Genomic DNA, 12,189 nt, shown 5'->3' with positions numbered 1-12,189 from the left:
ATCACAGGATGGTGTCGAATGAGATTATATCTATGTATTTATATCAAATAATATTATGCCCCACTGACTTCATCATTTTAAAAAAAAGACACATTTCAAGTAAAAACCAAGTATTTCCTAATAATTATATTTTGAAAGAGTGAGGCAAAAATGCCTGACTCTTTCATTTAGGACTGTTTCTTTAAACAAGACTTTTGCCTCCTCATGTGTCAAGTTCTGTATGTAGTTTAATCCACATCCACATTTTTGTGTCAGAGCCTGTGCACAGCTCATTCAATGTGAGATTTACTGTGGTTTGTTGCATGTAACCAGAGCTGAGTTTATAAAAACCAGGGAAAGGTGCATGTAAAATATAAATTCACACAAAACTTAGTTTAAGTTACCAAACTCAATCACTAGGTGGCAGACAGCTATGAAGCTGTTATCCAAGCTATGAAGCACAATAGCTGTTCGTTTACACCAATGACTGCAGAATGACTGTTTTGTCCTTCCAGTTACTGTTTTCTGCAGTCATGATGGGTAACCACGGGACAACAAACCCAGGAACACACAGGACTTAAATACAAAGAGTGATAATGAGGGAATCAGACACAGGAGGGGAGCACTGCAGGGAGCAATCGTACATCACAAGGAGTGGAGGAAGCAAAACTGAAAACATTAACAAAGGACGCAAGACTATCAACGTGAAAGGCACGGAGATGCGGACTTGACAGGGACACACGTCTGATGGGAGACAGAGCAAACATGGAGAACAGGGAGACTTCACTGTCTATGGAGAGAAGAGGAGATGAATAAACACATAGACAAGGGTGACTCGACATGAAACGAGGAACACAGGAACGGCACAGAGAAAACACGGAGACAGACTATACACAGCCTAAGATAAACACTGAGGGAGGGAGAACTACAGTCAATAAGAGCCTAAGACATAAAAGAGAGTCAAAACTGTGAATAACACTCAAAGAATATTGTAACCCAACCAGTGCAACCAGTGCAGGGGCAGAGTCCCTACAGCCCGGACTCTGCGTTGTGTAATTTTGTGTTGGATTGGGGTGTACAGAGTAGGGGTGGGTTTTGATTATCGATTTATCGATTAAAATCGATTCTAGCTTGGATAACGTGATATCATTCATTAAAATCCTGAATTGATTTTTTAAATATAAAATTACTTTGCCCGAAACACCAGAATATCAGGTTAAACCTCACAAAATTTCAACAACCACCAAACAGCTAAAACAGTAAACGAGAGCATCAAAACAAAACGCATGTTAGCTTGAAAAGTTAACAAATTGACAACAGCTTAAGGAAAACAAGTATTAACTGTAATAAAATGGTAAAACATAATAATAACCCTTTTTTGCACGCACGAGATCGGGGTCGGATCAAATAATAGGCGTGCACTATTAACACCGAAAACATGGTCGGTTTTGAGTTTTGCGCATGCGCAGTAACAACAAGTAGGACAGCTTGATAGGTAGGATGTTTTGTCAGAATACCTGCAATGTAGCATCATGATGCTAACGGAGTTCTGGCTAAAACCACTAACTCTGGATACGAGCGTGACACTGCAACTGCTGCGGGCGGACGGGACGAGAGAGGAAAACCAACACTAATAAGAGGAAGGGGGGAGGGGATGACAGATGGTGTAACCCTGGACACATCACTGTGAAAGAAATACTGTGTAGCAGAAACATTGAGCTGTTAGCCATTAGCATGCCTCCGTACTACCTCCCCAGGGATGTTATCACGATAACAGAGTATGTCCTCCCCTTGGCCAACGTGGATGCAGCCTGTGACTCTCTCCACTCTGTGGTCAGCAGACTGCAAATGCAATCTCTGAGAGCCCTTCTTCTAATATCAGGGGACTTTAATCATGTCTCACTGGACTTGGACATTGGACATGCCCAACCAGAGACAATAAAACACTAGACTTACTGTAGGCCAATGCAGAAGGGCATAAAGTTCATCTCTCCCTCCCCTGAGCTGCAGAGATGGTCAGAGGAGAGCGAGCAGGCTCTTAAGGACTGTTTTGAGTCTACTATGTGGGAGGTGATCTGTGACGACCACAGTGAGGACACTGACAGCCTTGTGACATGCATTACGGACTATATTAACTTCTGTGTGGATAACACTGCACCCACCAGGATTGTGCGGTGTTTCTCCAACAACAAGCCTTGGATTACCCCAGAAATTAAAGCCCTCCTCAAGCAGATGAGGAGATCCTTCAAATCTAGAGACAAGAAGGAGTTGAAAAGGGTGCAGAGAGAGCTGAGAGGACTGATAAGGAATGGGTAGGACAGCTACAGGCAGAAGACTGAGAACCAGCTTCAGCAAAACAACAAAGTCTAGAGAGGCCTTAGAACCATCTCAGGCCACAAAGATCAGAACCCTCTGCCCGTGGGGGATGTGAGGTGGGCAAATGAACTGAATCAGTTCTTTAATAACAGGTTTGATTCATCCATGAGGCAGTCTTCAACATCGGCTGCAGACTCACACACCCCCACTGCTGCTGTTCCACCCCTGACACCTCAGACACTTCACACCTCCTCTACTCACCCTGCTCACTACTCCCCACCCCCAACAACAGTTCCAATACACATTCAACACAAGGCTTCAGCCTGTCTCTCTCAAACACCCAGGTTAGGAGGGAAATGAGAATTAAAGCCAAGAAGGCAGCGGGTCCAGATGGCATCAGCTCAGGTCGTCAGGTCCTGCGGAGACAAACTGTGTGGGGTGATGGAGCACATCTTCAACCTGAGACTGGGGAGAGTCCCACAGCTCTGGAAAACCTCCTGTGTTGTACCAGTGCCAAAGACTCCACGTCCAAAAGACCTCAACAGCTACAGGCTGGTGGCTCTGACATCCGACCTGATGAAGACCCTGGAGCGGCTGGTCCTGAATCAGCTTCGGCCCCTGGTGAGCTCATCACTTCAGTTTGCCTACCAGCCTGGCATTGGAGTGTATGATGCCGTCATTCACCTCCTACATTGTTTCCTCTCTCACCTGGAGAGGGCTGGGAGCACTGTGAGAATCATGTTCTTAGATTTCTCTAATGCCTTTAATGCCATTCTTCCCACAGTTCTGAAGGACAAGCTGGAGAACACAGGAGTGGACCATCACCTCACTACATGGATACTGGACTACCTCACCGATTAACCACAGTATGTGAGAACTCAGGGCTGTGTGTCAGACAGGGTTGTCTGCAGTACAGGGGCCCCATGGGGAATGGTTCTGGCTCCGTTCCTCTTCACCATCTACCGTACACTGCAAACTTCTCCCAAAAATCCACCCAGTGCCTCCTTCAGCAGTTATCTGATGACTCTGCAATAGTCAGACTCATCACTGATAGGGATGACAAAGAGTACAGAGAACTGACCAATGACTTTGTGGACTGGTGCCAGCAGAACTGCCACCAGATCAACACTAATAAAACCAAGGAGCTGGTGTCAGACTTCCGCAGGCACAAACATCCTCCACTGCAACCACTAAGCATCCAAGGTATGGCCATTGAGGCTGTGGACAGCTACTGGTACCTTGGTGTTTATCTGAACAATAATTCAGACGCCCTCTACAGAAGAGGGCAGACAAATGGTCAAAATTAGGCGAATCTACAGTGCATTTCCAGCTCAACAGCGACACCCTGTGACGTATTCAAGTCACTACCTTACAATATTAAACCAAAAACACAAACTCTATGTCACCCAGTAAATATTCTGTTCTATTTACTGGGGACATTTCATTCTTGCATGTACCAACTTCCTGTTTGTCATTCATAGTAAAATAAAAATGCACAACTTAATGTCAGCACTTGTGTCATCACAGGTTCACACAGAACCCTCTGGCTCTGTATCCTGTCTTCACCAAATGGCCAAGGAATAAGCTCAACACAAACAAGATGGCCATATCCAGCTCAACAATTTTTAAAGTGCTAACAGGTGATTCTTTGAGACCACAGATTTTTCCCCCACAGTTTATTGTTTTACTACTAGAAGTGATGAGTATACTTTTAATAATCCTACAGCAGTAATTAATCACAGAGCTGGGAGATGAATTGAATTATGATTTAAATCACAACTCTGTCTTTTAACAACTAATTAAACAAGATCATCGCTCAACCCTGTGACCTGAGACATCAATCAGTGAAAACTGTGGGCCAATAAGGAGCGTCAGATGCCTTCTGAAGGTGGGTGTGATGTTTAAAAGGAAGTGTATCCTTGTCTTTGATGTCTACTTTAAAAATGCATTGATCTACATTTCAGAAAATCGCATTGTTCAAAACTGAGTAAATCCAAAATGTTTCACTTGATCACATGTCAAATGATAAAATTTCTTGTATGTAAAATTTCAAAATGTGGTATAGTTATATTCTTGTCTGGTAACAATAATAGACTGAGCTGGCTCTTTTTTTCTCCTTTAAAAATGCTACATTGTCTTCCTCCACACATGAATGAATGTGTGTTTTGAAATAAGTCAAGATATAAAACTATCACATTCTGCTTTATTAAACCTATTCTGCCATGTTCCGATTTTTTGAAAGGTTTCAAAGTAGGTTACACATTTAAATGAAACAGGAAGTTGGTGATGTTTTTTTTTTCAACTCACATACAATGAAAACAAACAGAAATCAGGGCATGAAACTGAAACATTTTGATTGATATTGTGGCATGCAGAGGAATAGTGATGTGCGAATCATGAACGAATCGCTCAGTACTCGAGAATCACTTTACTGACTCGTGCATAATGATTCACAAGCCCAACTGACTCACTGACTCATTCCTGTTGCTATTGGCAAACTAATTTCATTAGTCGAAATATATCTAGCTTATAATTAAAATTGTGGGGGGAAAAAACAACAGCCAGTTTCTTAACAAAAGCATTTCTGCTCTGAACTGGAAGAAAAAACCCTGAGTAGAAAGCTTCCCAGTTCACAGTAGCATCGCTCTGCTTACATGCTAACAGCATATTTGAGTTACTCACCCCTTGCTCCTGTGCTGATTCATAGCCTAAGCGAATCACTCAGGACTCACTCACCCCCTCATTTAGATGAGAAAATATATATTTGACACATTTGAGGAAAATACTAATAAAATTAAATAAAATTAAAAATAAATGTTCCCTTTAGAAATCTTTTTTTTTTTTTGCTCTATAAAAATAGTTGTTTTTCTTTTTCAATCACTCATCTTAGCAGTAGGATTTACATGAAAATCCTTCTCGATTCAGTAAAAAGAATTGAATATACCATCACTACAGAGGAATCTTAGCCAAGACACTACATAAATTCAGAGCTTGCTGCTCAACCCCAAGCTGACAGGGGGAGCTTTTCATTAAACACTTGCTGGTGCTACAATGTGCTTCAAGGGTCAATAACAGCATAACAGAACTCACTTATGGTACTGCATTCTTTCTATAAAACAATAACTGTCAGTGACTTTGTACCATAGTATAAACACAAGATTGAAGATAACAGTTAACCTTACAGTAATTCCTGTATTACTGTAAGGTTCGGTACCTTACAGTATGAAAAAGAAAAGCCCAACAGACAAACCCCTCTGAGCAAGTACTTGGCGACAGTGGGGAGGAAAAACTTTCTTTTAAGAGAAAGAAACCTCAGACAGAACCAGTGTGTGTCTCACTGCTTTACACTCGCTGTCCTGGAGAAGCTCCCAGAAATTTTAAATACTTTCAGTTAGGAGAGTAGTGTAATAGGTGATCCAAGCACCAATGATACTGTTCGTCAGCAGTCCACTTTTATCAAACCCAATTCCGATATTGGGTCACATTGTGAGACGTTTTAGTAGGATCCTTAGTGCTCACAGGCCAGCTGTAAAATTTGCAATCTTAGTTCACTTGGGTCATTCACATCTTTGACCCATTCTGGGACTGCTTTTCTCTATTTAGAAGATACAGTATTTACCTAAATGTGTCAGGTATACCAGTACATTTGCTGCACATGTACACTCACTGGAGTCTTGTGGAAATACAAAATGCCCTCTGTTCCTGTCAAACAAAAGCTTTATTCTAAATGACTTGATCTCAACAAGTAACATAAACGTTGTCTTCTCAACATAGACAGTGGTCAGAAATGGTAATTTGAGTGTTTTTTCCAAGGAACGCCCCTTCGACTATACATTTTTTTTAGCTCTGAGGAAAGCTAAAAAGGTTCTCCAAGTGGTAGGGCGGTGGACCACTCAACCTTGATGTTTGCTGTTTTTGCATTGCTCTCCTAAACCCAAAATAGTTTTCTGTTTCACTTTTGTGATTTTATTTCTTCTATTCCTCTTATAACTATTTTATGGCTGATTTTAATATTTATATTTACCAGGCTGAACATCTGAATTTTGATGTGTATGAGAATCCCTTAACCTAACCATGTTTCAGCATTTTACATAAGTGTGGTCAGACTCTTTCTCTTTGACAGACTATTTATGATCATAGGTTATTGCATTTGATGTAAACTGTGCCTTGCCTACTCCTAGTTTTAAGTAAACTCTGTCCATGCGAATGCTTTTGAATGCTCTGCTCACTTCAATAATATTTATGATATGGTCAATCATTTCATTGCCATGTGCTTGAGAACTCTGAACCAAATGCACCTCTAAAGCTCAGCCATGTTGTCCTTCAAACCCCCCAAAAAATCACAGTAAAAATACACTTGTACATAATCTGGTCTTCCATAAAAATTGTGATTTTTTTTAAGTCTTCTCGTGTTATCTTCCTGAGTTGTCTTCCGCCACCTGTTGGGGCGCTATTTTTGGAAACGTTCATGTGGGTTGTATAGGAACACTCGTTGCGATGGCGACCATCACTGAACTGAAGTGCGGTAAGAGCTCACTTCCATTAGCATAATTCATTATTTTGTTTCCTAACTAGTATCCTAATACGATCTCAGATCAACCCACATAATTTTAGATGTTATTTTACAAGCTAGCGAAAAGCTACGAACACTGGCAAACTATAAAACACAGAAACATCCTTACCAGCCTCCATTCAAAAGTTTAATAAGTCAGCTACCTAAATGGCAGTGGTTTTAGGGATATTTTAAGGATGAATCAACCCATTGCCGCCTTTATTGTTAACACCTATAATTCGATTCGGCATAGCTAAACACGTAATATACTTTATTCGATCTATATTTTTTCAGGAAATTTTCGCTGCTCGCCAGCGCTAACAGCTGCTAGCCAGCTAGTTCAGAGTTAGGCTAGTTAGCATAGGGGGAGGACATGTAATAAACATTTTCATAAAAATAAGAACAGATTAATGGTTGAGAATTACTACGATTTAAAGAGTGTGTTGTGAAGATATTGACATGAATATGAGTTGTTATCGAAGCGGTCTATAGCTTTAAAAAATACCAAGAATATGTTAAATTGGTAAATTTCTGTACGGTGTACGTCGTACAAAAACATCCCGCTTTCATTCGTTAGCTAAATTTACTGACCAAACAGATTCGTTGTACCCATAGGGGTTGTTTAGTTTTCCAATCTATTATCCTTTTTTTTTTTGCTGTGTTAAAAATGTGAATATTTTAGCTTTGAGGGAAACGCTGGAGTCTCGCGGTGTGCTGGGCCAGCTGAAGGCTCGCATCCGGGCGGAGGTGTTCAGCGCCCTGGATGACCAGCGTGAACCGCGACCTCCCCTGTCCCACGAAAACCTGATCATCAACGAGCTCATCAGGGAGTACTTGGAGTTCAACAAGTACAGATACACAGCGTCTGTGCTGACTGCAGGTGGGTGAGGTCCAAAAAAGTGCAAGCTCAACATTTTTTAATTTTATTTTTTTTTACAAACTTTAAGAACTGTAACTACTATTATTATGATTATGATTTATTACCTACGACCATTCAACTGCTTGTCAACACAAATGTATAATCAGCCAATCACATGGTAGCAACTCAGTGGACTCAACTATGTAGACTTGGTCAAGACAGTGGCTGTCATAACCAGCAACTATTGTTGAGAAAAGTGAATATTTTTTAGCACTGTTTGTTTTCTCAGAGTCGGGCCAACCCGAAGTTCCTTTGGACAGACAGTTCCTGGCGAATGAGCTGAAAGTCACTGAGGATCCAAGCTCCAAGTCAGTGTAAGTGTAGAAAGCAGGATTTAAGAAATACCAGTACATTCTGCTACTGAACATAATGTTCAAAAATTAGCTGAACTCTTTGGGGAATGTTCAGAGTGGGCGTAACAATTTGACAGTGTCCCCATGAATCCTCATCATAGTTGTGCACTGGCTTGATGACTTGGGAATTTATTCTAATTTAAAAAAAAATAATAATAAATTAGCACTTATCTCCATGTACCGCCAGTAAAAACTGAAAGGTGTACAATTTAAAATAATTACTATCAGTCACCTATTTTCCTTCTCTAATGAAAACTTAATTACAATTCTTTTGTTTTTTTATTTTGCAGACCTCTTCTATATGGCTTAGTGTCCCACTTTGTGAACAGCAGTAATAAGGGAGGGAAGGTGTTTCTGCGAGGCGCTGCTGCCATTAACACTCCTGGAACTGATGCCTAAAGTTTGATGATACAGCAGTGACTTACTATGTTGTATCTCGCCTCTGTCCTTGTAGTTATTCAGCCTTTACAGCGTAAAGTCTGTAAGGTCTTGTTAGCTCAGTAATCTTTGTGTCTTTGTTATAAATTGCCAAATGTTCTTTGTGGCCTTTTTTACATTTTGAATTTATTATCAGACTTCAACACTTTATTTATATTAGTCACAGTGTAATCCTAATAATTAATAATCCTAATTGTTTTTGTCATAGTTGAGTTAAAGGATTGAGATTACATTTGTGATGTATTTGGTGTTTCATTTTGTAAATATGTGATATTTTTTGACTGATTTTTAACAGTGTAAAAATAATAAAATCTTTATTTTTATTCACCAACTGCAATTGCTGATCTCATTCTCCACCATATGGTGGCAGTGTCACCACAGACAAAACTGAAGTCTGCTTTTTTCATAGGATTAAACAACTTTCCTATTTTTTCAGTCTTATGCAGCCAATCATTTCTAACATGCAGACCAACAGTACTGGGTTTGACTTGTTGGTTGGTCTGGTTCACTGGGGCCTCCCTGTGCTCGCATGTGTCCTACCCAGCATACACACCACATCTCACACTCTGATAGCTACGATAGAATCCGGCCTCACTGCATCCCCGAATTAGATAAACAGCTAAGGAGATGAATGGATGGACATGTTACACTGTAACAGGTCCTAAAAGACCTTACAACATTGAAGATATTGAGAGCAGGACCTTGAGCATAAAAGTTGCAAATATAGCAGAGACCACAGCAAGTGCACTTTAATTAAGCTGCATGCATTAAACAGGCCTCTGAGGCGATCATACAGCTTGTACATTGATATGAAATGTTGCAGGCTTTTCCAAATTTACAAGACTTATTCATTGTGAATGCAAGCACTTTCTCTTTTACAGTTTTCATCATAGGGTGATTAAAGTAGCTGCTCCTCAACGTTGACCAAAATAACACTTTCCTGTGATTGTTTTAGTGGTCATTGTATTGTGTGAAACTAAACCCACCCATGATCCAAAGCTGTGCCCTTCAGTTGCTTATATAAATGAACCTAAACTAAGGTATAATGCATCTTCCAGACTTTATTCTGTAGCTTCTCTCTTTCATGTTTATTTCTTTTTCTCATTTGCTTGCTGCAGCTTAAGAGAAAAGGCAATGAGGTCCTTCTTACCTTGATAATTTTATTTTATCTGACCCCAAAGACCACAAAACAACAACAGTAAATCAACAAAACTTAATTATATCTATGTGTATACTGTGTGTAGCCCAGATCCCACGCTAATTATGCACTGCGTCGAGCTTTTCACATAGTTTCTCACCGTTTTAAGGAACTTGACATTTTTATCTCAAACTTAAAGCCCTAAGTTTCTGGAAGTGATTATCTACTGAGGCAGCCTTTTATTTCTTATCCTGATTACTGATGTTGGGCACTTAGTTGCACTGTTTAAACCATTTGTAACCTGCTCTACGTCGAAGTTATTTTTAGGTTATACACATTTGTTTCTGCTCATCATAGGTCTCAGATTCATCCACTGAAACAGTGAAGTGATAATACTGAGCACATGGTGTATTATCTTGAATTTGGCCACAAAATGATTGATGTACCTTTAGTGCAGCTTGTTGAAGAGCTTAACTGTCTACGGTGTCCTAATTTATTGTTTCCTAGTATCAAATGAAAATAGCGCTATGTCTTTGTTCGTCTGAAAATGTCTGAATTTACATGGTTTTACAAAAACAAACCTGATTTTTCCTTAAAGCTGAGGTACTCAAATACCTACTTCACTGACATCTATATCCATTCTCTTTAAAATGGCTTTACAAGCTCCTGAAGTTGAACAATGACACGATTGTTCAATTGGCAGTTTGCCCCATAATTGGTAGCATTTCTCCTCCACTGTATAAATTAGTTGTATGCAAAACAGGCAGCTGTATAAATAGTGTTAAATGCAGTGATCCTTTGACTGCTGCAGACTGAACTGACGTTTGCCTCTGTGCTTAAATTAGAATGCAATTGCATTCCTTGGGGGTCAAACATATCCATAAACATGTTTTCTCTCCAATAGATGACCATCTATGGACATGAGGATGAAGAAAAAATACACATGAAACATGCTGTATGTACGAGATCTTAATATGACACCTCGTTTTGTTTTTATTGCTTCGAGGGAATCCTCCACATGTACGTGCTCAATTGCTTTAGCCATTCTGGCTGGTTTACTATAAACAGTGACCTGTTTGAATTCACTTGCTGCGTGTTAATTCATTTGCTGTGTGTAAATAAAATACAGATGATTAACATTTGATTTCTAAGTGAAAATCCTGCTTAGGTTTATTTCATTTGGAGTGGGATTTTGCCATCATTCACTCAGAGGTTTAAATCCATGTTCACTCCCGCTGTCTCCTCCTTAAAGGTGTGTCAGGACAAAGTTTAGAACAGATTAACTTTCAATACAAATAAATAATAATCCTTCCTTCTACCTTCATCCATTATTATGGCTCTTATTCTGGAAAATGATCCTGTTATGCACTGTTTAGTTCAGAGGGAATCCCAAGTCTCTGTGTACTTATTTCAAAGGCATTAGCCTCAAGCTGCAAATTGTTAATTTCATATTTTATCTCACTAAAAATAACAAGAAAATAACAAGTCTTTCTCTTGTGTGCACTAAACAGAAGCTATAAACCAGTTGTCTGTCACAGCTAACTGCAGGTAAATAGAGTTAGAGTTTGGAGCCATAGGAGTAACTTTGTTTGAACAACCCTGTTGCTATTGAACCATATTTAGTCACTGGAGCTTGGGGTGGTTGCCTGTGCTAGACTTTGAAAGTAACACAGAAAGCTGCAGAGATTCCATACAGACGCCATTCTCCTTATATGGCACACACTGCAACTTCTCTGTTCAGTGTATCTGTTCCTCTTTCCCTCCTCTTCACTCTTCATCCCTCCCACTGCCTGTCTGTGCTGATTTTTTCAACCCATGGTCCTTTTCCACGAATGCCACCCCATCTCCTTGATGTTGGCCAGAGGGAACCTGAAGGCCCTTAATGTTGGTCTTAGGTCTGTCATCAGTTTTTACACAAACAGACACACACGAACACAATGCTATGTCTCTGGCGCAGTTATCAACCAGCAGTTTGATTTACCGGGACAAACAGAAAAGTGTCCTTATAAAGGAAGTTCCATTGGAAAGAAGCTGCACACAGGAGGGATGCAGCAGGACAGGGGAGGAGCTGTTTGCTGTGTGTGTAGCAACAGAAAGATGGGATGTGCACACACACACACACACACACACACACACACACACACAAAGAAACTCACATTCATTATGCGAATTATGAGTTATGTACTGGTGGGAAACTCTCCAGGGAGGTTACAGTAAAAGGGGATTCCTATGCAGGGGACAGCTGGTTTTCCTTATGAGGAGTGGGAACGCATTGCATAATCTTTAAACCCTAGAACGTGTAGGAGTGACGCACACAGTTTTATAATTATGATTCCTGTTCATTTTTTCCCACTGTTTAGCCTTATTAGATTCAACTCAGAGGTGTGTGAAAATAAATGATACAAAATAAGGAGGTAAAAGCCCAGATTGCAATTTGAAATAATATTTTATTAGACTGCAGTTAAATTGTCTAAATTGTAAAGACTTTCTTGAT

The 12,189-nt window shown here is 40.1% G+C and overlaps 2 protein-coding genes across 2 annotated transcripts; both read left to right on the top strand.

Moving 5' to 3' along the window:
• The first annotated feature begins 2,503 nt into the window (after positions 1 to 2,503).
• Positions 2,504 to 3,799, top strand: LOC145429196 (uncharacterized). Its single transcript, XM_080302345.1, has 2 exons — positions 2,504 to 2,916; positions 3,080 to 3,799. The coding sequence occupies exons 1-2, from the start codon at positions 2,652 to 2,654 to the stop codon at positions 3,154 to 3,156; spliced, it is 342 nt and encodes a 113-aa protein (XP_080158471.1). The 5' UTR covers positions 2,504 to 2,651; the 3' UTR covers positions 3,157 to 3,799.
• A 2,868-nt stretch (positions 3,800 to 6,667) lies between these two features.
• Positions 6,668 to 8,888, top strand: cep20 (centrosomal protein 20). The gene is made up of 4 exons (XM_026169238.2): positions 6,668 to 6,820; positions 7,530 to 7,727; positions 7,996 to 8,080; positions 8,410 to 8,888. Exons 1-4 carry the CDS (start codon positions 6,793 to 6,795, stop codon positions 8,516 to 8,518), a joined length of 420 nt encoding a protein of 139 aa, XP_026025023.1. The 5' UTR covers positions 6,668 to 6,792; the 3' UTR covers positions 8,519 to 8,888.
• The last annotated feature ends 3,301 nt before the right edge of the window (positions 8,889 to 12,189 follow it).

The sequence above is a fragment of the Astatotilapia calliptera genome, chromosome 6 (genome assembly GCF_964374335.1).
Source record: "Astatotilapia calliptera chromosome 6, fAstCal68.1, whole genome shotgun sequence".
NCBI lineage: Eukaryota > Metazoa > Chordata > Actinopteri > Cichliformes > Cichlidae > Astatotilapia > Astatotilapia calliptera.
The sequence above is the reverse complement of the archived record's forward strand: the minus strand, read 5'-3'. Positions and strand labels throughout refer to the sequence as shown.